At 38.9% G+C, this 24,882-nt stretch overlaps 1 protein-coding gene across 2 annotated transcripts in view; it reads left to right on the top strand.

Annotated features, from left to right (window-relative positions):
* The window catches only part of LOC150089304 (high affinity cAMP-specific and IBMX-insensitive 3',5'-cyclic phosphodiesterase 8B-like), a 764,745-nt gene that overhangs the window by 503,520 nt on the left and 236,343 nt on the right, over positions 1–24,882 (top strand). For both annotated transcript variants that reach the window (XM_090388973.1, XM_090388965.1), the window contains exon 9: positions 9,612–9,682. In XM_090388973.1, coding sequence (XP_090245099.1) covers positions 9,612–9,682 — 71 coding nt within the window. The remainder of the gene's footprint in view (positions 1–9,611; positions 9,683–24,882) is intronic.

Genomic DNA, 24,882 nt, shown 5'->3' with positions numbered 1-24,882 from the left:
CACTGCCCCTGCCTCCCCGTGGTGGGGCCGGTAACCTTGGCAGAAAATGTTCTCTGCCAAGGGCTGAAAGGAGCTGACATGGATCACAAAGATAGTTATCCATCTGTTGATCCCTGTGCCTCAACCTGTTCAAGGACAGACCAAACTGACTCTGATACTTCCCATCCTAAGAGACAAAGAACAGAAGGTTCCAAAAAGGAATCACCACTGTTTCTTATAATACATTCCCAAACAAGTCAACTGATAGGTGCACTTTCTCCATTTCTTATCCAGAAATGTCTCAAGAATGCTGCTGGACCACCTAAAATGGTGAAAAGACTCCGCTCAGGAGATCTACTTATAGAGACTATGAATAGTAGGCACTCTGAAGCCCTACTAAGAATCTCAAAATTTGTGAATATTCCTGTCACAGTAACTTCACATGCCACCTTAAATTCATCCAAAGGAGTTCTCTCTGAGTGGGACTTATTAAATGTTACTGAAGAGGAATTAGTCCAAGAGCGACTAGACCAAAAAGTTATACAGGCAAAGCGAATTAAAATCAAGAAAGATGGTGAACTGGTTCCAACACGCAGTGTTATACTGACCTTTTCAACACCAATCCTTCCAGCTACAGTTAAGGCTGGATAACTGAACTGCCATATCTGACCTTATATTCCCAATCCCCTCAGGTGCTTCAAGTGCCAAAAATTTGGCCATGCTCAAACAGTGTGTAGAGGGGTTTCAGTGTGCCCCAACTGTGGATCCAAGGAACACACTCAGACAGACTGTCCAGCACAAACACCAGTATGTCCAAACTGTAATGGTAACCATCCAGCTTACTCAAAAGTTTGTGAAACTTGGAAAACAGGAAAGAAGGTACAGAAATACAAAATAGAAAACAAAGTGACTTATCAAGAAGCAAGGAAACAAGTTTTGCTCAATGTACCGAAACTCACATATGCAGCTGCAACACAAAAATACAAATCAGAAGGAACCCAAACTGAAGTGTCCATACCACCAGCTACATCCATTTCCGGCTGGGCTTGGGCTATTCTAGCGAATCCACAGGAGTCCCCTAAAGAACAAGTAAGAGACGAAGCAAATAATACCCCAGTCACCGTATCACCAACTATTACTCCATCACGTTCAGATACTGAAAGTCCGAGAAACATTAAACTGCAAAATACTCTAACCGCAGATATGGAAACCGATGACATCACTAACAATGATGAAACCATCTTAGAAATACATGCTGAGGAAGACATGGATACTGCACGACCCACTTTCCCGAGAAAAGATAAAATAAAATTGGAACGCCAAAAACAGATTGGCTCTAAAAAACAGTCAGAAATACTTTCTACTTCAGAAGCTAAATAATGGATCAGTTGATTCAATGGAATTGTAGAGGCCTCTGTAGCGATATAGACGATATTCACAACTTGATAAATCAGCATCATTCAGTAGGCATCTGTCTACAAGAAACGAATCTCTCTCCACAAGTAACACTTTCAGTTAAAAACTATTGTTCAGGCAAGACAGGATCTCTGCCCATGAGTCACATGGTGGTGTAGCTATATTGATTGACAGTAAAATCCCATCCAGACGTATTCCTGTACAAAGCACTTTAGAAGTAGTTACAGTATGCCTCGCTCTTGGCACAACGCTTACTCTTGTATCCATATATATCTCACCAAATCAGAACTGCTCGATAACTGAACTAGATGATCTTATCTTACAACTACCTTCTCCTTTCTGCATATTGGTTTATTTTAATGCGCATCACCAGTTATGGGGATCTTTACATACAGACAACCAGAGACGCACGATAGAGGCTTTTCTTGTAAAGCATAATATCACAGGGGAACAGGTATCCTGTGTGTTATCAGACACTCAGCCTAAAACACTGATGGATCCAATATCTCTCTATTACAGAAGATTTAGGAGAAGTCCGGTTGGCATGCCTCCCTAAAATCCACTCATGCACACCTTCTCGATGGTAAGCCCTGTTACGTCACTTAGGTGGCAACGAACGTGTAGAGTGGTTCTCTTCAAGACGCCTGGTCAGCGTGAAGAGGAAAAGACCAAACCCTCCAGCAATGAGAGCACAACAATACAAATGGCCCTCAGTCCCCAGCAGCTTTCACTCTCCCTCTTGCGGCAGCGAGAGGATCAGAGTGGAAGCAGAGGGTGCTAAGAATCTCTGGGTACGACCAGGCTGCCATGAACGGAAATTGAACTTGGCCTGTTATAACGTACGATCACTCATCGGTGAAGACAGGATATTAGAGCTGGAAAAGGAATTAGAAAATGTGAATTGGAATATTATCGGTTTGGCTGAAACAAGAAGAAGAAATGAATCACTTATAAGTTTATCAAGTGGAAATCTGCTGTACACCAATGGAAACAGTGAAAGGAGTGAAGGTGGAGTTGGGTTTCTGGTCCATAAAGATTTTAAAAACAACATTTTGGAATTCAAAAGTACACACCAAGGGTGTCAAGACTAATACTCAAGATTTCTAAGAGGTACAAGCTAAAGATTATAATGATTTATGCACCAACATCGAGCCATGATGATGAAGAGGTTGAAGAAATGTACACTGAAATTGAGAGTCTTCTAGATGAGCAGAAAACCCACTACACTATTATTATGGGGGACTTCAATGCTAAGGTTGGAAAAAGGCAAAACAGCGCAGAAAGAGGAACTATAGGAAATTTTGGAATTGGTGAAAGAAATAAAAGAGGTGAAAGACTTGTGGAATTTGCAGAATCTCAAGGGATGTCAGTAATGAACACTTTTTTCAAGAAAAGGGTGAACAGAAAGTGGACATGGAAGAGTCCAAATGGATTAACAACTAATGAAATCGACTTCATCCTCACTAACAGAAGATATATTGTGACTGATGTTACCGTCCTGAATAAGGTAAATGTTGGAAGTGATCACAATGGTAAGGTGTACCCTTGATATAGATGTATGAAAGGAAAGGAAAAAACTGACTCGAGTAAATAATACAAAGGTCTTTGAGATAACAGAAGAGGAGAAAAAGCAGTATGTACTGGAACTTAAGAACAAGTATGAGCTTCTGCAGACTGCTGAGGACCAAGATATCGACGAGGAATATTACAACTTTTTGAAAGTGATAGAGCCAAAGAAACCTATAGGGAAACAGAAATCCAAAGAAGAAAAAATTAGTCAAGAAACACTTGTCATGATGAACCAAAGACGACAAATGAAGAGCAAGGAAAATACTGACAGGGAGAAAATTGAGTATACTGAGTTATGCAAAGCCATTAGAAAGAGACTCAGAGAGGACATAAGAAGATTTAACACAAGAAAAGTAGAAAAGGATTAAGGGAAAACAAAGGATTTAAATCAGCAGCCATGAGCAGTAATACAGAAAGACAAATGATACTGAAACTGAAGAATAGCGATGGTGTACTTATAAACAGCAGAGAAGGCATAATTCAAATAGCAGAAGACTACTATAGAGAATTATACAAGGAGCGAGGGAATGATACCAGCAGTGAGGAAGATGGATTGCAAAGTAGCAACACATACGACATACCCGATATTCTTCCTGATGAGGTAGAACATGCATTGAAGAAAATGAAGAATCGGAAAGCCCCGGGGGAAGATGAAGTTACTGTAGAGTTGTTAAAATTGGGAGGAAGAGACATAACACAAAAACTGGCAAGGCTCTTCACAAAGTGCATTAGAAAAGGTGCGATGCCTAAGCAGTGGAATAATGCAATCATAGTTTTGCTGCATAAGAAAGGAGGTAAATCAGAAATTGGAAATTATAGACCAATTAGCTTGTTATCCCATATCTACAAGTTGTTCACAAGGGTCATTACTAACAGATTAGAAAGAATACTTGATGAGAATCAACCGAAAGAGCAAGCTGGCTTTAGGACAGGATTCTCAACTATGGATCACCTTCACGTAATATCACAGCTAATGGAGAAAGCAAATGAATATAAAACACCATTATGCCTGGCATTTGTGGATTATGAAAAGGCATTTGACTCCATACAGCATAAGGCAATGTTTCGGGCACTGGAAAGACAAGGCATAGATACTCCATATATTATGATTTTGAAGAAAATATATGAGAGCGCTACATCCTTTATTAGACTAGACAAAGACAGTAGCAAATTTAAAATCGAGAAAGGAGTTCGACAAGGAGACACAATATCTCCAAAGCTGTTTACTGCTGCCCTGGAGGAAGCTTTCAGAAGATTAGACTGGTCGCAGAAAGGAGTCAATGTGAACGGAGAGTACCTAAACCATTTACGATTTGCAGATGACATTGTGGTCATAAGCCACGATCCCAAAGAATTAGAGGAAAATCTTAATCAGTTATGCACAGTTAGTAAGGATTTTGGACTAAAGATGAATATGGCTAAAACAAAAGTAATGATGAACAAGTATGCCACGGAAAGGGAAATAATGATTGAAGGAGCAGTAATTGAAAAGGTGGAGTCATATACTTATCTGGGACAAGTTATTAGCTGTAATATTGATAAATGGCTGGAAGTCAAGAGAAGAATAAATTTTGGATGGATAGCATTCAGGAAATATAGTCACATACTGAAGAGCAAGAACTAAAGAACTGAAGAGCTATATCCCAGTTTGTCTGAAACGTAAAATAATGAATCAATGTATACTCCCCACCATGACTTATGGAAGTGAAACTTGGGCACTCACCAAAAGAATGGAAGAGAAGCTAAGAACTACACAGCGAAGAATGGAACGAATTATATTGGGAATCAGACTGTTAGATAAGAAGAGAAACACATGGATTAGGCAGCAAACTCAAGTAAAGGACATTCTTATCAAAACTAAAGAACTAAAATGGTCTTGGGCAGGACACATAGCTCGAAGACATGATGACAGATGGACTTAGAAAATAACAGAATGGTACCCAAGAGGAGCTAGAAGAAAACCTGGAAGACAAAGGCGGAGATGGATAGATGAAATTCATGAGTTTTTGAGTAGTAAATGGATGGCCAGTGCTCAAAACAGAAGGAACTGGAAAGTTGCTGGAGAGGCCTTCATCCTGCAGTGGATTGAAAATGGCTGATGATGATGATGATGATGATAATATCACACTGCTGAACACAGACTCCGACACCTATGTCCATTTTCCAACAGGCTCAACTTTTGCTGTAGATCTGTCATTATGCTCACCAATGTTATTTCCAGACTTCGATTGGAGAATTTCAGAAAATCCATTGAACAGTGACCATTTTCCTATAATCTGTAAGCTCTGCACAAGAAGAAACTTACCAGTAAGTGGTCGAACTAAGTGAACATTCCCAAAAGCTGACTGGAATAAATATGCATCAAGCATTACACTAGATGATGATATTATCCATCATCACTCCATAGATGACGCCGTTAAACACATCACAGAACAAATGTTGGTGGCAGCTGCTACTACATTCCTAAAACTTCAATTAAAGGATTCAAACACAAAAATCACTGGTGGAATTCGGCATGTAACACTGCTAAGGGGGAAAAGAACAAGGCATGGAATCAGTTCCGGAAAAATACAATCACAGAACAAATGTTGGCAGCAGCTGCTACTACATTCCTAAAACTTCAATTAAAGGATTCAAACACAAAAATCACTGGTGGAATTCGGCATGTAACACTGCTAAGGGGGAAAAGAACAAGGCATGGAATCAGTTCCGGAAAAATCCAACCACTGCCAATCTGATTATCTACAAGAAACTTAAAGCCCAGGCCCGTTACGTCTGACGAAAAGCTCCAAAAGAGTCTTGGATTCGTTTTGCTTCATCTGTCACTAAAGACAAGTGCAGGACTGATCTGGCAGAAAATAAGATGCCTTACTGGAAAGTCTTCATCAATTCCTTCCTCAATCATCGTCTATAAAGGACAAGAGGTAACCCTTCCCGAGAATATTGCAAACATCTTCACAGAATCTTTTGCTCATCATTCTGCATCAACCGCATATGATCCAACTTTCCTAAAAGCCAAATCAATAGCTGAAAAATGTAAAATAAATTTCAGAACGAAGCTAGCCCTCTCTTATAATGAACCACTTACTGTGTATGAATTAGAAGAATCTTTAAAAAAATCAGCCAATAGTGCACATGCTCCAGACGGCATATACTACTTAATGTTAAAGAATCTAAATGAGAGAACTCATTACTCTCTCCTAAAACTTTTCAACCGAATATTTGTCTTAAATTACTTTCCCCTATCCTGGTGACATTCTGTAGTTCTACCCATTCCAAAACCAGGAAAAGACCAATCAGACCCACATAATTATAGACCAATCTCACTTACTAGCTGCTTAGGTAAGACTTTGGAAAAAATGGTACATCATCGCCTCACCTGGTATCTGGAAACTCAAACTACTGTGAACAACGATCAGTTTGGATTTCGTAAAAACAAATCTACCTTTGACCTTATGATAAAGGCTGAGGCAAATGTGCGAAATGTGGCAAATGTGCGAAGCTTAGATATAGAGAAAGCCTTTGAAACTACATGGCGTCATGGCATCCTTTGTGACCTACATGCCCTGGGACTAAGAGGACATTTACCAGCATTAATTCAGAGCTTTCTCAAATATCGAACTCTCCAGGTCTGTCATCGAGGTACACTCTCCAAAATCTACATACAGGAGGAAGGAGTCCCACAAGGGTCAGTCCTTAGTGCCACACTCTTCTCAGTTAGAATACACACTCTAACAACAACCATACCAAATTCAGTAGAAACTTATCTTTATGCCGATGACCTCACTATATCCAGTCACTCACAAAATATGTACTCTATTGAAAGGAAACTCCAACTATCAATAAATAAAAAAATACAAACGTGGATGTCACAAAATGGTTACAGACTGTCACCAGAGAAAACTGTTGCTATACATTTCTGCAAGAAGCGAAAACTGCACCCTGATCCTGAATTGCACCTGGGAAATCATGCTATTCCAGTCGATGACATATTAGATTCTTAGGTTTAATATTAGATAAGAAATTAAACTTCCTGAAACAAATACATGTATGAACTATTTGTTTGAAGAAAACGAATATCCTTAGATTGCTTTCTGTGATGTTATGGAGAGCTGACCGACTCTCCCTTCTTCACCTGTATAAAACTATAATCCGATCCAGACTAGACTATGGTGCACCCGTATATGACTCAGCTAGAAAATCAGCATTACAGTCTCTAAATACCATTCAACGTAATGCACTTAGAATAGCTCTAGGTGCCTTCCGAACATCGCCAGTCCAGAGTCTTTATATTGATGCACATGAACCTCCATTATCGTTTCGGAGACAGATGCTGCTGCTTATGTACGCAGCCAAACTTCAGAGATTGCCTTCACATCCCATCTGGCCTTATATGTTTACTCCATCTTTCCAAAATTTATACAGAAATAAACCAAATGAAAATAAACCTGCTGAAATCAGATTGAAGAATGTTGCACATAATTGGAGTGTCCAACTAGACAATATCCACCCAGACAGGAGAAATGGAGCCTCCATGGTCCACTTTCAAACCTTTATTTGATGAATTCTTTCAAAAGTGGGGAAAACAGGCATTGGACAATCAAAATATACAGCAGCTACAGTCAACTCATGCATCAGCAAACACACACTGTCTGCAAATATATACTGATGGATCCAAATCTGATACAGATGTAGGTGCTGCAGTAGTTCTTCCCGCTTGTGCAATCTCCAAAAAACTTTTCCCAAGTTGCAGTATTAACACCGCTGAACTCCATGCAATAAAAATGGCTATCAAACATGTCAACAACAGGTCTAATGAAGAAATTATTATCTACACCGATTCCCCGAGTGCAGTAACTTCTCTACAACATAAATGTCTGAACTCTCATCCTATTCTGAAAGAAATCAGGGCACAGTTAATTAATCTCACAGAGCATAACACAGAGGTAAGGTTCTGCTGGATTCCCAGGCATGCTGGAATCCAGGGAAATGAGAAAGCAGATCAAGCAGCAAAAAATCCAGTCAACCCCGTGTCTTCACTTGCCTCGATTCCTTATATGGACTGTAAACTCATCATAAAACAGTTATGTATTGACCAATGGACATCAGTATGGCAGCAACAGACCCATAATAAACTTTTACAAATAAAGCAAAAGCCACAATACTGGAAGTCTAGTTCACGATTAAATAGATGAGAAGAGGTTGTCCTTGCAAGGACACGCATTGGGCATTCCCATCTCACCCACCTCCATTTGTTGACAGGGGATGAACCTCCTCACTGTCATCATTGTTCCGCCCTACTTACAATGAAACACATTCTCCTCGAGTGTCCCTACAATCATGCTGCTCGATTAACAAATTTTAAATCGGTTTTAACCCAAAACAGTTCATTAGAGATGAACCATATTCTCAGTGATGACGCAGATTTATCTGATTTATTTAATTTTTTAAAACAAATTCATTTACATGAACTTATCTGACACATGACTGGAAAAAAAAATCATTTACACAATTACTGTGACAAGCACAATTTGGCCTTGTTGCCCTTGTGCCAATAAACTTCCATTTAAACCAACCAACCAACCCAGCCATATGTTAATGATTCATCACCAATAGTGGTAGAAAACCAATTTATAATTTTGTTTTTAAATTAATTTTAAAAATTATTCCTTTTTTAATATTATTTGTACTTTGTAATTTATGGAGTCAGCTTTAAGTTTGAGTTGTCAAATATTATTTTCTCATATTTTTTTTCTATTACATAGCTTTGCTGGTTCATGACTGTATCTGCTTATTATTTGTATAGTGTCGGGGCTATAGCTAGTCAACTCAGTTTCTTCTGGGTTGAAAAGTTATAATACATTGACGAAGATTCTGCCATGCAAGGCACAAACTTTGCTGAACATTTCTCACATTCCCAAAATTTTGTGTTAAAATCGATTGACATAAACCCATAAGAAATTTCACTAGAAACTCTGCAGATAGATAAATGTCAGTCACTTTTGATCAGATCACAGATCATGAGTGAATGAATTATTAATGATTTTTGAAATTGAAAGGTGGTCAGAGTGAAGTGGCTCTCTTTAAACTTTGTGAACCACTTAAAATTCTTCAAACTATTGTAAAGTGTTGAAAAGTGTTTGAATGACACATAACATCTCCTTTGTGGCTTTGCTGGCCTGAACTGTATCTGCTTATTGGTTGTGTAGTGTCAGGGCTATAGCTACTCAACTCAATCTCTTCTGGATTGAGAAGGGATATTTGCATTTCCTTCCTTCTCCATGAATATCTTTAGCTTGTTAGTTCATATTACACGTTTTTCTTCTGTAATTTTACATATATATATATATATATATATCCTAATTTTTACTTTGTTATTTTAGTGTGGCAATCCATTCATTTTTACCTGATAATAAGATTCCATATGGGATACAGAAACATTGGTCTGTAATTGATAGTACTTGGATTAGGTGTAAATGATTCATATATATTAACATGAAGCTTTTTATTTAAAGTTCCCCTTCTCACAATACATCTAAAGTTTTAATTTAAGTTTATAATTTAAATATTTTAAATATTTTTGTATGAAATATTTTTTTTATTATTGATACTTTGTTTTCTTTATATTGTTATTCTGCTCCTTTTAGAATTGCAGAATATACGGTTCATGTAAAAGAATATCCATATTACTTAGAAAAGACCCCCAATCCTGATTCTGGTGAGTATTTTATTTATCTTACTATGGATGTGGATTAATAATAAATTTATAGGTTCATCACTATAAATATTACTTTCATTACCATGACTCATGGTAATGAGTCATGGTAATGCATCTGTTAGAAGTTTAAAATTTTTATAGTTACACACTTTTACATTTGAGTAATTTTCTTTTATTGAATTGGAAAACTACACTAAGGAAATATTTACCTATTTATAATTTCTGAAAAATTTTAAAGACTTGCTGATAGAATTTTTATCCATTGGTACTTAAATTATAATAGCATCAGTAACTCTTGAAGTTTTTGTTTTATCTCTTCCCTCACTACAATGATTCTTTTGACCCCCAAGAATTACAAAAATAAGCATTAGCTTAGAAAAAGAATAGCATGAATGCCTTTGAAGTGGTTTTGTTCAAAATTTATCTTTTACAAGAGAAACTGGATGTATTTGATTTTACTCAGGAGTAACTTGCTTAAGCAACCAAAACAGTCCAGGTGTTAATCAATGTTAGGCAATTTTTTAGTGTGCTCTTATTAGTAATATTCATTGGAAGATATTTAGTGTTGTTGTTAGCTTCATTGGAAAATGTTTGCTTACTTATAAAATACAGTTTTGTCCGTAACAAAAACTGTTTACAAATTAAACACGAGGTTAACAAGTTAGTTAGTGTATGCACTGTGTTGTTATATTTCAGGTGCATTTGATCTCTTAAATTAATTGAATCGCAACATTTGCTCTGTGACATAATTAATAAAAAAATAGCAACTTTACTTCAGATCCTTCAGATTGTAGTATGCTGATACTACAATCTGAGGAATTAAATTTATATCTCCTGATGTGTGTTATTCAAGAATGAGTAAGGATGCAAGCAGCATTTAGTTCATTCAGTCCATTTAAAGCTTTAAATATTCAATCAATCCTGCCTCCTCATGCTTAGATTCCAGGCACTGCAGTTTTCAGAACTGAAATTTTTCATGGTAAGAATATCCCTTTTCAGTCTTGACTAATCTTGTTGCTCTTCTCTGCATCATTCCAACAATTTGTATCCTTCCTAAAATGAGTCTTCTAGACCTGTGTGTAGTATTCCAATGTGGCATAGCCATTACCTTGTGCAAAGGGATAATCACCTCATCCTGCTGGCAGCATTCCTCTATATTATTGACAGAACTTGATTAGCTAACCTAGAACTTGTCTGCACTGCTCAGAGAACTTAATGTCGGACAACGATTATTCCTAGATCTCTTTCATTCATTGCTACCTTGAGTGTGAGAATCTAGCCATTGTATAATTCCAGGCATTGCAGTTTGCAGAACTGAAATTTTTCATGGTAAGAATATCCTTTTTCCTTGGCAAAGTATAAAATAATTTTTTTCATAGATTGCCTAGTTATTCTATACAATGCCTTAGCAAAGTATGAGACCCCCTCACCCATAGATGCATGTCTTGGAAAGCTAAAATCACTATGATTTTAGCTTTCCAATTGACTGTGATTCACTTACTTATGTAAGTGAATCACAGTCCCTGGTTGGTGTTTATACAACAGCATATGGGGAAATGTTACTCCTTCTATCCCCCCTCATGGGAGAAATACTATTTCCCCCCATATGCTGTTGTATAAAAGTTGGGAATGTTATCACACTTACATGATAGTATCATAGGGCAATTAAAAATTTTATTTATTTCCTACTGATTCACTTAAGTTGTCAATTCATATTCCATCTGATTCATTTACAGCAAGATATGGAGAGTAGTTTCCCTCCCCTATACCCTTGCATAAAAGTTGGGAACTGTGTTCATTTACAAGTAGCATACAGGGATGAAAGAAAATTTTATTTTATGCTGATTCATTTAGGTTGTCAATTAATGTTCCATCTAATTTGTTTACAGCAAGATATGGTGGGGATAGTATATCCCCTGTGTTGTGCCCTTGTATAAAAGTTTGGAACTGTGACTAATCTTGTTGTTCTATTCATAGCCCTATTCACTTATGTAAATGAATAAGGCTATGAATACTACTACTCTAAAGTGAAACAGTATGGAAGAAGAAGAAGAGTTTATTTCATGCTGATTAACTTTAGAGTAGTAGCATTTTTATCCTTTGCCCTTTTATAAAAATAGGGAAATGTCATTCACTTCCCTACTCATGCAGGTAACTATCCAGCTGACCTTAGAATTTCTTCAAACTGTCAGCCTCAATTACTTGTTCCAATAATCGACAACTTGCTAGCTAAATGAAAGCTAAACCGCTAAACGCTTCCCCTTTAATTTGAATTCATAGCCCCTTGTTCTGAAATTCTTTGTAACAGTGAAAATTCCACTTTCTTTCATTTTACTAACCCCTCTCAGAGCCTTATAAACTGCAGTCTGGTTCCCTCTAAGTGCCTGGTTGTTGAGTTCTGTAGCCCACACAGTAAAGCCTTTCCTTGTACACTCACTCTTTTGCTAATCTCATGATGGGAGTTGCCTTTCTTTGGACCCTTTCAAGAAGCTCATTGTCTTTTTTCAGATGAAGTCTCCATATTTGGATGCAATATTTAAAATGTGGTCTTATAATTGCCTTGTACAGTAGAATTATGACCTCTCTATCTCTACAGGATATTGTTCAATAAATTATTAGCATTAGTAGAGGCATTTGATGCAAGAAAGCAAGCTTATGCAGCATCAGCCCAAAAAAAAAAAAAAAAAACCCACTTCCATTTCACCCCTCTGTTCGTTCAAAATACCTGTCCAGCTGAGCCTTAAACTTATTTAGGCTATCAACCTCCACCACAAGGGATGGAAGTCTGTTCCACCAACCAACCACCCGCTGGCTAAAGGAAAATTTCCGCATGTCTATCCTACATCTGTCTTTCCTCAATTTGAATTTATGGCCTCTCAGGAGATTTTTCTGAGCTAGAGGAAGAATCCCATCAGCATTGAGCATGCTTAAACCATTCAAGGCTTTATACACCTCTATCAGATCACCTCGCTGGTGCCTAGTCTCCAGACACTGTAATTTGCAAAACTTAAGCCTTTCTTCGTAAGAGCACCCCTTTGTTCCATTCACTAATCTTGTCCCCCTTCTCTGTACTCGTTCCAGCAGCTCTACATCCTTCTTGAAATGAGGCCTCCAGACCTGTATACAGTACTCTAGGTGTGGCCTGACCATTGCCTTATACAATGGAATAATCACCTCCTTATCCCTGCTGGAAAAATTCCTATATATCATTGACAATACTCCATGAGCTACTCTTGCAGCCCGTCTGCACTGCTCAGAGAACTTCATATCTGCCTGCATAATCACCCCCAAATCCCTTTCATTCTCTACCGCTGTCAGTGTAGTACCACAGAGTTGATACGTTGCTCTGGGGTTGCTGTTTCCCATGTGTAGTACTTTACATTTGTCAATGTTAAACTTCATTTGCCACCTTTCAGCCCATCTGCTTAACCTTTCCAGATCCTGTTGCAGCAGCATAGTATCAGTAGTGTCCTTGACAACCCTGCTGCCAACCTTTGTATCGTCTGCAAACTTGGACATTAAGCTTGATATACCATCATCAATATCATTTATAAATACAGAAAACAATAATGGACCCAACACTGAGCCCTGAGGGACTCCACTAATAACATTAGTCCACGATGAGCAGTGTCCATTGATTACCACTCTCTGTCTTCTCCCCCTCAACCACCCCCTATCCATAGCAGCAACTTGCCTCCAATGTCACACTGCTCCAATTTGTGTAGCAGTCTTCCATGTGCAACAGTATTGCGCCTCCATAGCCAGGTGGGAAGGAGCAGCAGTGCGTAGCACACGCTTCTTGATTAGACCGGGGTTCGAGCCCGTCACCACCAAATACGGAGCATGCGGAAAGGTCAGGGAATGACCACCGCATATTCCGGAGCAATATGGCCTTAGTTGCTAATGCTCCTAAAAACCAAATAACAACAACAACAGCAACAGTATCAAAAGCCTTTCTAAGATCCAAGTATATAATATCAAAGTTATTCCTTGCATCCAGTTCTTTTCTGACTGCATCATAGTATCCAATCAAGTTGGTCAGGCAAGACTTCCCCTTAACAAAACCATGCTGTGTCTGAGCTATAACTGAAGTCTTGTCTAAATGATCCTGCAGTGCTTCTTTAACCAGTGCCTCCATTAATTTTCCTGGAACAGAAGTTAAGCTCACAGGTCTATAATCACTTGTGTCAGCCTTTGATCCTCCTTTGTGAATTGGGGTTACATTTGCATCTGCCAGTGGCTACTGTCAATCTATTGGTCTTTGTCTTTCCCCAAGCTAGCAGTTTTCCGACCCACCTAACGCTGCCTCGATAGCATCAGCAAATATTCTTGCACCCTTTCTATTTAAGTGTATCCCATCCCTGTAGAAGCAATCTCTCCTGTTAACAAGTACAGCAGTCCAGGCTGAAAAAAATTCTACCCCTTGAGCCTTGCACAATCTTTCCAGGGCCGAATTGATCGAAAAGGCTCTCATCATATACTCCCTCCTATCGTGTCTGGGCAGAATTGCAGACACTTTCAAATTCAACCCTAATTCTCGGCTTTTGTTCAACAGTGACCTGTACTTGTTAAGTAATTCTGCCGGTCTCCTACTCTTAATATTATTAGTGCCAACGTGTACAACTATATCACCTTTTGTGCCCTTAAAAGATGATATCCGCTCTACAACGTCATCAACCTTTGCCCCTGGCAGACACACCCTGGTCCTGTTCCAAAATTATTGATAGAATGTCATGGGCTTTCCTGGCTGCTTTTTTTCACTGCTCAGAAAACTTCATATCTGGTCGTATCGTAACTCCCAGATCCATTTTTTCCTCTGCTGTTTTTAATTCAACTCCACCAAGTGCATCAAATTAACTTATAAGTTAATTTGACAACTTATTCCTCATGTGCAAGACCTTGCATTTTGTTACATTAAAACACAGCTGCCACTTTTCTGACTATTCTTGAAGCCTTTTCAAGTCATCATGAAGGAATGATGCTTGGCAGCGATCATTAATGACTCTCCAAATCTTTATGGCATCTGCAAATTTTAACATCACATTCTTTATCCCTTTGTCAGTATTGTTTCTGAAAATCAGAAACAATATTGATCCAAGAACCGATCCTTGGGGGACCCAGTTCTGATATAACACCAATCTAAAGAATATCCATTAATCAGAACCTGTACCTTCTGCCCTGCAGCCACCCAGCAATCCATCTTAGAATCATTCCAGTAATCTCAGCATGTTCCAGTTTACACAATAATATCTCATGAGTCAAATGTTTTGCTAAAATCAAAATAAACAATGCCGAAATTGTTCCCTACATCTAGCTAATGAGTAAAAATGTCAAAATAGCTTACCAGGTTAGTTAAACATGATTTGTTTTCCTTTAATATTCCAATTCCCTTAACAAAGCCAAGTTGTGTGTTCTTCAGAATGCCATATCTATCTAAATGTCTCTGGATTGTACTATTAATCATTGCCTCTAAGGTTTTTCTTACCACCAAAGTCAGAGTTGGGGCTTAGAGGGGAACAGGTATTCTGTGTGTTATCAGACACTCAGTCTAAAACAATAATGGACCCAATATCTTTCTATTATAGAAGGCGCCTCCGTAGCCAGGTGGGAAGGAGCAGCAGTGCGTAGCACACGCTTCTTGATTAGACCGGGGTTCGAGCCCGTCACCACCAAATACGGAGGATGCGGAAAGGTCAGGGAATGACCACCGCATATTCCCGGAGCAATATGGCCTTAGTTGCTAATGCTCCTAAAAACCAAACAACAACAACAACAACAACTATTATAGAAGATTTAGGAGAAGTCCAGTTAGCCTGCCTCCCTGATATCCACTCATGCACACCTTCTTGATGGTAAGTACTGTTAGGTCACTTAAGTGGCAACGAATGTGTAGAGTGGTTCTATTCAAGATGGGTGGTCAAAGTGAAGAGGAAAAGACCAAACCCTACAGCATATGACAGCACGACGAAACAAATGGCCCTCAGTCTCCAGCGGCTTTCACTCACCCTCTTATGGCAGCAAGAAGATCAGAGTGGAAGCTGAAGGTGTTAAGGATCTCTGGGTATGACCAGGCTGCCAGGCATGGAAACTGAACATGGCCTGTTACAACATAAGATCGCTCATTGGTGAAGACAGGATATTAGAGCTAGAAATGGAATTAGAAAATGTGAATTGGAATATCATCGGTTTGGCTGAAACAAGAAGAAAGAATGAATCACTTATAAGTTTATCAAGTGGAAATCTGCTGTACACCAATGGAAACAATGAAAGGAGTGAAGGTGGAGTACGGTTTCTGGTCCATAAAGATTAACATTAGTAGAGGCATATGATGCAAGAAAGCAAGCTTATGCAGCATCAGCCAAAAAAAAAAAAAAAAAAAAAAACACGCTCCCATTTCACCCCTCCATTCGTTCCAAGTACTTGTCTAGCTTAGCCTTAAATTTATTTAGCCTATCAACTTCCACAACAAAGGATGGAAGTCTGTTCCACCAACCAACCAATCGCTGGCTAAAGGCAAACTTCCCCACATCTATCCTACATCTGTCTTTTCTCAATTTGAATTTATGCCCTCTGAAATGATTATTCTGAGCAAGAGGACTGACAGTAGTAGAAAATGAAAAGGACCTGGAGGTAAGTGTGCAGGCAGATATGAAGTTTTCTCAGCAGTGCAGATGGTCTGCAAGAGTAGCTCATTGTGTCTTGCGAATGATATACAGGAATTTTTCCAGCAGGAATAAGGAGGTGATTATTCCCTTGTATAAGGCAATGGTCAGGACACATTTTAGAATCATTGAGATTCACATCTTAGAATCATTGAACCTTGAGTACTGCATACAGGTCTGGAGGCCTCATTTCAAGAAGGATGTAGAGCTGCTGAAACGAGTACAGGGAAGGGCAACAAGGTTAGTGAATGGAACAAAGGGTTGCTCTTACGAAGAAAGGCTTAAGTTTTGCAAATTACAGTTTCTGGAGACTAAGCACCGGCGAGGTGGTCTGATAGAGGTTTATAAAGGGTTTGAGCATGCTCAATGCTGATGGGATTCTGCCTCTTGCTCAGAATAATCGCCTCAGAGGGCATAAATTCAAATTGAGGAAAGACAGATGTAGGATAGATGTGCGGAAATTTGCCTTTAGCCGGCGGGTAGTTCGTTGCTGGAACAGACTTCCATCCTTTGTTGTGGAAGTTGATAGCCTAAATAAATTTAAGGCTCAGCTGGACAGGTATTTCAAATGAATGGAGGGGTGAAATGGGAGTTTTTTTTTTTTTTTTTTTTTTTGGCACATGCTGCATAAGCTTGCTTTCTTGTATCATATGCCTCTACTAATGCTAATGCTAATTCCATCAGCATTGAGCATGGTCAAACCATTCAAGTCTTTATACACCTCAATCAGATCATTTGCACATCTCCAGTCCATGGGTACCTCCCTTGAGTCCAAAGAAGCTCTCATAATTCATAATAAAAGTTGGCAGGGTTGTTAAGTGTCCTTAACAACCCTGCCAACTTTTGTATCGTCTGCAAACTTGGACATTAAGCTTGATATAGCATCATACCTTGATATACCTGGATAGATTCCGTCCACCCCGGGTGCCTTTTTTGTTTATCTTCAACAATTTCTCCTCCACTTTCCTCTCAGTTATTACAAAATCATCCAGATCACTGCCAGAGTTCAACTCACCTCTGCATTCCCCTCCCTCATGGGTGAATGCTAATGCAAAATACTCATTTAGCATTAGCATTAGTAGAGGCATATGATGCAAGAAAGCAAGCTTATGCAGCATCAGCCAGAAAAAAAAAAAAAAAAACTTCCACTTCACCCCTTCGTTCGTTTGAAATATCTGCCCAGCTGAGCCTTAAATTTATTTAGGCTATCAACTTCCACAACAAGGGATGGAAGTCAGTTCCACCAACCAACTACCCGCTGGCTAAAGGCAAATTTCCGGACATCTATCCTACATCTGTCTTTCCTCAATTTGAATTTATGCCCTCTCAGGTGATTATTGTGAAAAAGAGGCAGAATCCCATCAGCATTGAGCATGCTCAAACCATTCAAGGCTCTATACACCTCTATCAGATCACCTCGCCAGTGCATAGTCTCCAGACACTGTAATTTTCAAAACTTAAGCCTTTCTTCGTAAGAGCACCCCCTTTGTTCCATTCACTAACCTTGTTGCCCTTCTCTGTACTCATTCCAGCAGCTCTACATCCTTCTTGAAATGAGGCCTCCAGACCTCTATACAGTACTCAAGGTGTGGCCTGACCATTGCCTTATACAAGGGAATAATCACCTCCTTATACCTGCTAGAAAAATTCCTGTATATCATTGATAAGACACCATGAGCTACTCTTGCAGCCCATCTGCACTGCTCAGAGAACTTCATATCTGCCTGCACAATTACCCCCAGGTCCTTTTCATTCTCGACCACTGTCAGTGTAGTACCACAGAGTTGATACGTTGCTCTCGGGTTGCTGTTTCCCACAATAAGGGATGGAAGTTTAACAAATGAAGTTTAACATTTGTCAATGTTAAACTTCATTTCCCACCTCTCAGCCCATCTGCTCAACCTTTCCAGATCCTGTTGCAGCAGCATAGCATCAGTAGTGTCCTTAACAACCCTGCCAACTTTTGTATTGTCTACAAACTTGGATATTAAGCTTGATATACCATCATCAATATTATTTATAAATACAGAAAACAATAATGGACCTAACACTGAATCCTGAGGGACTCCACTGATAACATTAGTCCATGATGAGCAGTGTCCATTGATTACCACTCTCTGCCTTCTCCCCCCTGAACCACCCCTTTATCCATAGCAGCAATTTGCCTCCAATGCCACACTGCTCCAATTTGTGCAGTAGTCTTCCATGCACAACAGTATCAAAAGCCTTTCTAAGATCCAAGTATATCAAAGTTATTTCCTGCATCCAGTTCTTTTGTGACTGCATTATAGTATCCAATCAATTGCACATCTCCAGTCCATTTAGTTTGTTAGCAATCTGAGTAGGATCATCAGAGAACCACCAATATTAGCATTAGCATTAGTAGAGGCATTTGATGCAAGAAAGCAAGCTTATGCAGCATCAGCCAAAAAAAAAAAAAAAAAAAAACCACTTCACCCCTCTGTTCGTTCAAAATACCTGTCCAGCTGAGCCTTAAACTCATTTAGGCTATAAACCTCCACTACAAGGGATGGAAGTCTGTTCCACCAATCAACCACCCGCTGGCTAAAGGCAAATTTCCGCACGTCTATCCTACATCTGTCTTTCCTCAATTTGAATTTATGCCGTCTCAGGTGATTATTCTGAGCTAGAGGAAGAATCCCATCAGCATTGAGCATGCTCAAACCATTCAAGGCTTTATACACCTCTATCAGATCACCTCGATGGTGCCTAGTCTCCAGACACTGTAATTTGCAAAACTTAAGCCTTTCTTCGTAAGAGAACCCCTTTGTTCCATTCACTAATCTTGTTGCCCTTCTCTGTACTCATTCCAGCAGCTCTACATCCTTCTTGAAATGAGGCCTCCAGACCTGTATACAGTAGTCTAGGTGTGGCCTGACCATTGCCTTATACAAGGGAATAATCACCTCCTTATCCCTGCTGGAAAAATTCCTGTATATCATCGACAATACACCATGAGCTACTCCTGCAGCCTGTCTGCACTGCTCAGAAAACTTCATATCTGCCTTCACAACCACCCCCAGGTCCCTTTCACCGGCGAGGTGATCTGATAGAGGTTTATAAAGCCTTGCAGTGGACCAATCTGATTCATCACTTTCCTTCTAGAGTTTACATAGATAAAGAACTCTTTGTTGTTTTTCTTTGCATCCTTTGCCAAGGATTTCTCATAATATGCCTTTGCCTGCCTAATCTCCTTTGTGACTTGGTTAAAGACCACCTTCTATCTAACATAAGCTTCCATGTCACCCATTAATTATATGTATCCCATGCATTTTTCTTCTCTGCCACATGTCTCATTAGTTCATCTGACATCCATTTAGGCCTAAACCTTGAACAATATTTCTTATTTGGTATGTAAAGCCTAGTAGCTTCCAAGATAAATTCTTTGAATGCTTCCCATTTTGAATTTGCTGTTGGTAACGTTATCAGTTGGTCCCACCGTATAGAATTTAAATACTGTCTCAGACCACCATAGTCACCTTTATGAAAGCAAAAACCTTATCTTTACTCCTGATGGTAGTTACCTATTTGTGTAAATTCCACTTCAGCACACTGTGATCACTGCCACCTAGTGGTTCCTTTATCTGCAGATTCTTGCTGCATGAAGAATCACTACTGATAATCAGATCAAGAGTATTATTCCCTCTATTTGCCTCCCGAACATGCTGATTTAGAAAACAATCATCCAATAAATCCACAAAAGCCTTGCAAGTGTGTGTGTGAGTGACCAACCCACAAATTCCAGTCAATTTGAGAAATTAAAATTCCTCATTATAAAACTCTCTGATTTACTGGCCCACTCTATTTCCCTGTACAGTTCCTTATTATACTCATCAGAGGCATTAGGCCTATAACACATTCTTACTTTCAATTTTGATCTCCCAATGCTTATGTCACACCAAACTGACTCGACACTGCACTCTCCGGCGACATCAACTGGCTTCACTTCCTTGGATTTTATGTGTTTCTTAACTAATAGTATTACCCTTCCTATCTTGTCTATCCTTCCTGTACACATCTGTGTGACACTACATCTCTGAGAGCCCAACAATATCTGCCTTTGATGTTCTGAGCAATACCTCAAATTCATCAAATTTATTTACCAAACTCCTGGCATTGGTGTACATGCAAGTATACATGCACCTGTTCCTATTCTTAGCTTCCCCAACACAACCCATGTGTTTACTTGTACCGCAATGACTCCCAGCAGGCTCTGAAATACCCTGCATCTTGTTTTCCAGACTGCTGCTCATTCCAATAGAAGCAGTGCAAGAATCGTTTTCACCTCTGCCAGTGGCTACTGTTAATCTATCAGTCCTTGTATCCTCCCAAACTAGCAGTTTTCCGACCCACCTAAAACTGCCTCGATAGCATCAGCAAATATTCTTGCACCCTTTCTATAATTGTATCCCATCCCTGTAGAAGCAGTCTTTCCTGTTAACAAATACAGACCAGGCTGAAAAAAATTCTACCCCTTGAGCCTTGCACAGTCTTTCCAGGACCGAATTGATCGACAAGGCTCTCATCATGTACTCTCTCTTATCCTGTCTGGGCAGAATTGCAGACACTTTCAGATTCAACCCTAATTCATGGCTTTTTTTCAACAGTGACCTGTACTTGTTAAGTATTTCTGCCTATATCCTAATCGTAATATCATTAGTGCCAACGTGTACAACAAAACATCCTTTGTGCCCTTAAAAGATTATATCTGCTCTACAACATCATCAACCTTTTGCCCCTGGCAGACATATTCTGGTCCTGTTCCACCCTGACAATAGAGTCACAAACAGCTGCTAGTTCCTGTGGGACTAGCACATTCTGCCTTGGGGATAGCCCCTGCGTTGCACGATGATCGAGTGGAAGCTCTGGCATTGATGTGGGCAGCTAAGAACTTGATGGGCCCCTCAATTTAGATCCTTTGAGGGCATCCCCCCCTGTCCTTCAAGCTCTCATATAGGCCCATAACGATTCTCAATTGCCGCCTCATTTCCCCACACTCCTTACATCGCATGCACACAAAGACATCCATCCCCCTTGGCAATATCATTTCCTGTACCTGATTGTCCACAAACATCAAGCAAGCAGTGCATTTTAGCTTGAGCCTTTTGCTTTGCTGCTCTGGTCTGAGTCATGATTCCGATTCAATTTCAATTTCAGTACCAAATTATAACACTAAACTTGTATCCCAATGCAGTTGTAACACTATATATATCTATATATATATTTTTTAAGTGTCAAGTATTATCTTCGTGTTTCTTTATATAAGTTCCATATCAAGTTATGTATTAATTAATTATGTTCCGTTCGTAAAATCTAAGTCGTTATATGTATTTAATTAAAAGTACAATTTAATTGACAATGAAGTTCAACAAGATAAATAAATTTACTGATTAATTGATAATATTATATACTATACTATACTGAGCTAACGCTATCTAGTTCGGGATATAATGTTGTGTCATATAACAATGGCAGCAAGTTACGAATGGTAAAACTATGTACGCTTAAATATTAATTAACTTCCAAAATCTCGCTTCTCAATTCAGAATTAATCAAGGATCTTGCCTAGATCTATAAGCTACTTACAGAAAATAATTTAATATAACAATTGGTCAATAAATTGGCTAACTTTAGCTAAAAAACTTCCGATTCGCTGGCTCTGCAAAATTTGTATAACACGTGGATTGGATACCCTTACTATTACTAAGTAATAAGCTACAAAATCTCTATTTATGTTAACATTTAAACTAAGTATCGTAATTAGGAATATAAATTTAAAAAACAACATTTTGGAATTCAAAAGTACATCACCAAGAGTGTCAAGACTAATACTCAAGATTTCTAAGAGGTACAAGCTAAAGGTTATAATGATTTATGCACCAACTTCAAGCCATGATGATGAAGAGATTGAAGAAATGTACACCGAAATTGGGATTCTTCTAGATGAGCAGAAAACCCACTACACTATTATTATGGGGGTTATTATATATTCCAGTGCTAAGGTTGGAAAGAGACAAAACAGTGCAGAAAGGGGAACTATAATACATTTTGGAATTAGTGAAAGAAATGAAAGAGGTGAAAGACTTGTGGAATTTGCAAAATATCAAGGATTGTCAGTAATGAACACTTTTTTGAAGAAAAGGGTGAAAGAAAGTGGACAGGGAAGAGTCCGAATGGATTAAAAACTAATGAAATCAACTTCATCCTCACTAACAGAAGGTATATCGGGAATGATGTTACCATCCTGAATAAGGTAAATGTTGGAAATGATCGACATTTAAGGAATGGTAAGATGTACACTTTATATAGATGTAGGAAAGGAAAGGAAAAAACTGACTCGAGTAAATAATATGAAGGTCTTTGAGATAACAAAAGAGCAGAAAAAGCAGTATGTACTGGAACTTAAGAACAAATTTGAGCTTTTGCAGACTGCTCAGGACCAAAATATCGATGAAGAATATTACAATTTTCTGAAAGTGATAAAGCCCAAGAAACCTATATGTAAAAAGAAATCCAAAGAAGAAAAAATTAGTCAAGAAACACTTGTCATGAGGAACCAAAGGCGACAAATGAAGAGCAAGATAAACACTGACAAGGAGAAAATTGAGTATGCTGAGTTATGCAAAGCCATTAAAAGTGACTCAGAGAGGACATAAGAAGATTTAACATAAGAAAAATAGAACAAGCATTAAGGGAAAACAAAGGACTTAATTTAGCAGCCATGAGCAGTAATACAGAAAGACAAATGATACTAAAATTGAAGAATAGTGATGGTTTACTTATAAATAGCAGAAAAGGCATAATTCAAATAGCGGAAGACTATTGTAAAGAATTATACAAGGTGCGAGGGAATCATGCCATCAGCTGGGAAGATGGATCACAAATTAGCAACACATATGACATACCCAATATTCTTCCTGATGAGGTAGAACACGCATTGAAGAAAATGAAGAATCAGAAAGCTCCACGGGGAAGATGACGTTACTGTAGAGTTCTTAAAATTGGAGGAAGAGACATAACACAAAAACTGGCAAGGTTCTTCACAAAGTGCATTAGAAAAGGTGTGATGCCTAAGCAGTGGAATAATGCTATCATACTTTTGCTACATAAGAAAGGGGATAAATTAAAAATTGGAAATTATAGACTAATTAGCTTGTTATCCCACATCTATAAGTTGTTCACAAGGGTCATTACTAACAGGTTAGAAAGAATACTTGATGAGAATCAACCGAAAGAGCAAGCTGGCTTTAGGGCAGGATTCTCAACGATGGATCACCTTCATGTAATATCACAGCTAATGGAGAAAGCAAATGAATATAAAACACCATTATGCCTGGCATTTGTGGATTCAGAGTCGTGGCTATACGAGTAGTATCAGAGTAGTATCATACAGAGTCGTGGCAGTTCCGAAAAAGCCTCATGTGAAAAGACCGGCTGACTTCAGACCAATATCAATTGCCTCTCCCTTCCTGAAATGCCTCGACAAGTGCATCTATAATGATGTAGCACTTGCAATCTTTGTGCATAGGCCAGAACACACCCACTATGCCATGCCTAATAGATCTGCGGTAACCTGCCTACAGTCATTATCACAGAAAATACTTCATGCCTGGAATGACAACGAAGATCTTCACACCATTTTTCTCGACATGAAATCTGCTTTCGACTCAGTCCAAATAACACCCCTTCTTGCCTTACTTGAGAGATTCTACGGGATATCCGGAAATATGCTTGAGATCCTCAATAATTTGCTATCTAGGAGAATGCTTCACTTCAAAGGCGATGGTGTTAAAGTCACTAAAAGCGTCGAAGTAGGGATCCCACAAGGTAGTTGTCTCTCAGCCTTGTTATTTGCAGCAATATTCATTCTACTAATGGATCAAATTCCAGCGTTCCTATCGTATGCTGATGATATTGTTTGCTACTTGCCATGCAAACGCCATGTTGGTCCTTCACAAGAAAGACAAACCGCCTCTGAATCTGTAAACAGCTACCTAAATACATTCTAATATTTTTCACACTATCTTATCTTTACGCCAAGTCATCCGACTTGGCGTAAAGATAAGATAGTTTGAAAGATAAGATAGTTAGGGCATGTCTGCCAGGGGCAAAGGTTGATGACGCTGTAGAGCAGATATCATCTTTTAAGGGCACAAAAGATGATATAGTTGTACATGTTGGCACTAATGATATCAAGAGTAGGAGACCGGCAGAATTGCTTAACAAGTACAGGTCACAGTTGAAAAAAAGCCGTGAATTAGGGTTGAATTTGAAAGTGTCTGCAATTCTGCCCAGACGCGATAGGAGGGAGTATATGATGAGAGCCTTGTCGATCAATTCAGCTCTGGAAAGATTGTGCAAGGCTCAAGGGGTAGAATTTTTTTCAGCCTGGACTGCTGTACTTGTTAACAGGAGAGATTGCTTCTACAGGGATGGGATACACTTAAATAGAAAGGGTGCAAGAATATTTGCTGATGCTATCGAGGCAGTGTTAGGTGGGTCGGAAAACTGCTAGCT

The sequence above is a fragment of the Mastigoproctus giganteus genome, chromosome 2, assembly GCF_048544385.1.
Source record: "Mastigoproctus giganteus isolate SK-2022 chromosome 2, ASM4854438v1, whole genome shotgun sequence".
Classification (NCBI taxonomy): Eukaryota; Metazoa; Arthropoda; class Arachnida; order Uropygi; family Thelyphonidae; genus Mastigoproctus; species Mastigoproctus giganteus.
Note: the sequence above shows the minus strand (reverse complement) of the source record. Positions and strands in the feature narration are given on the sequence as shown.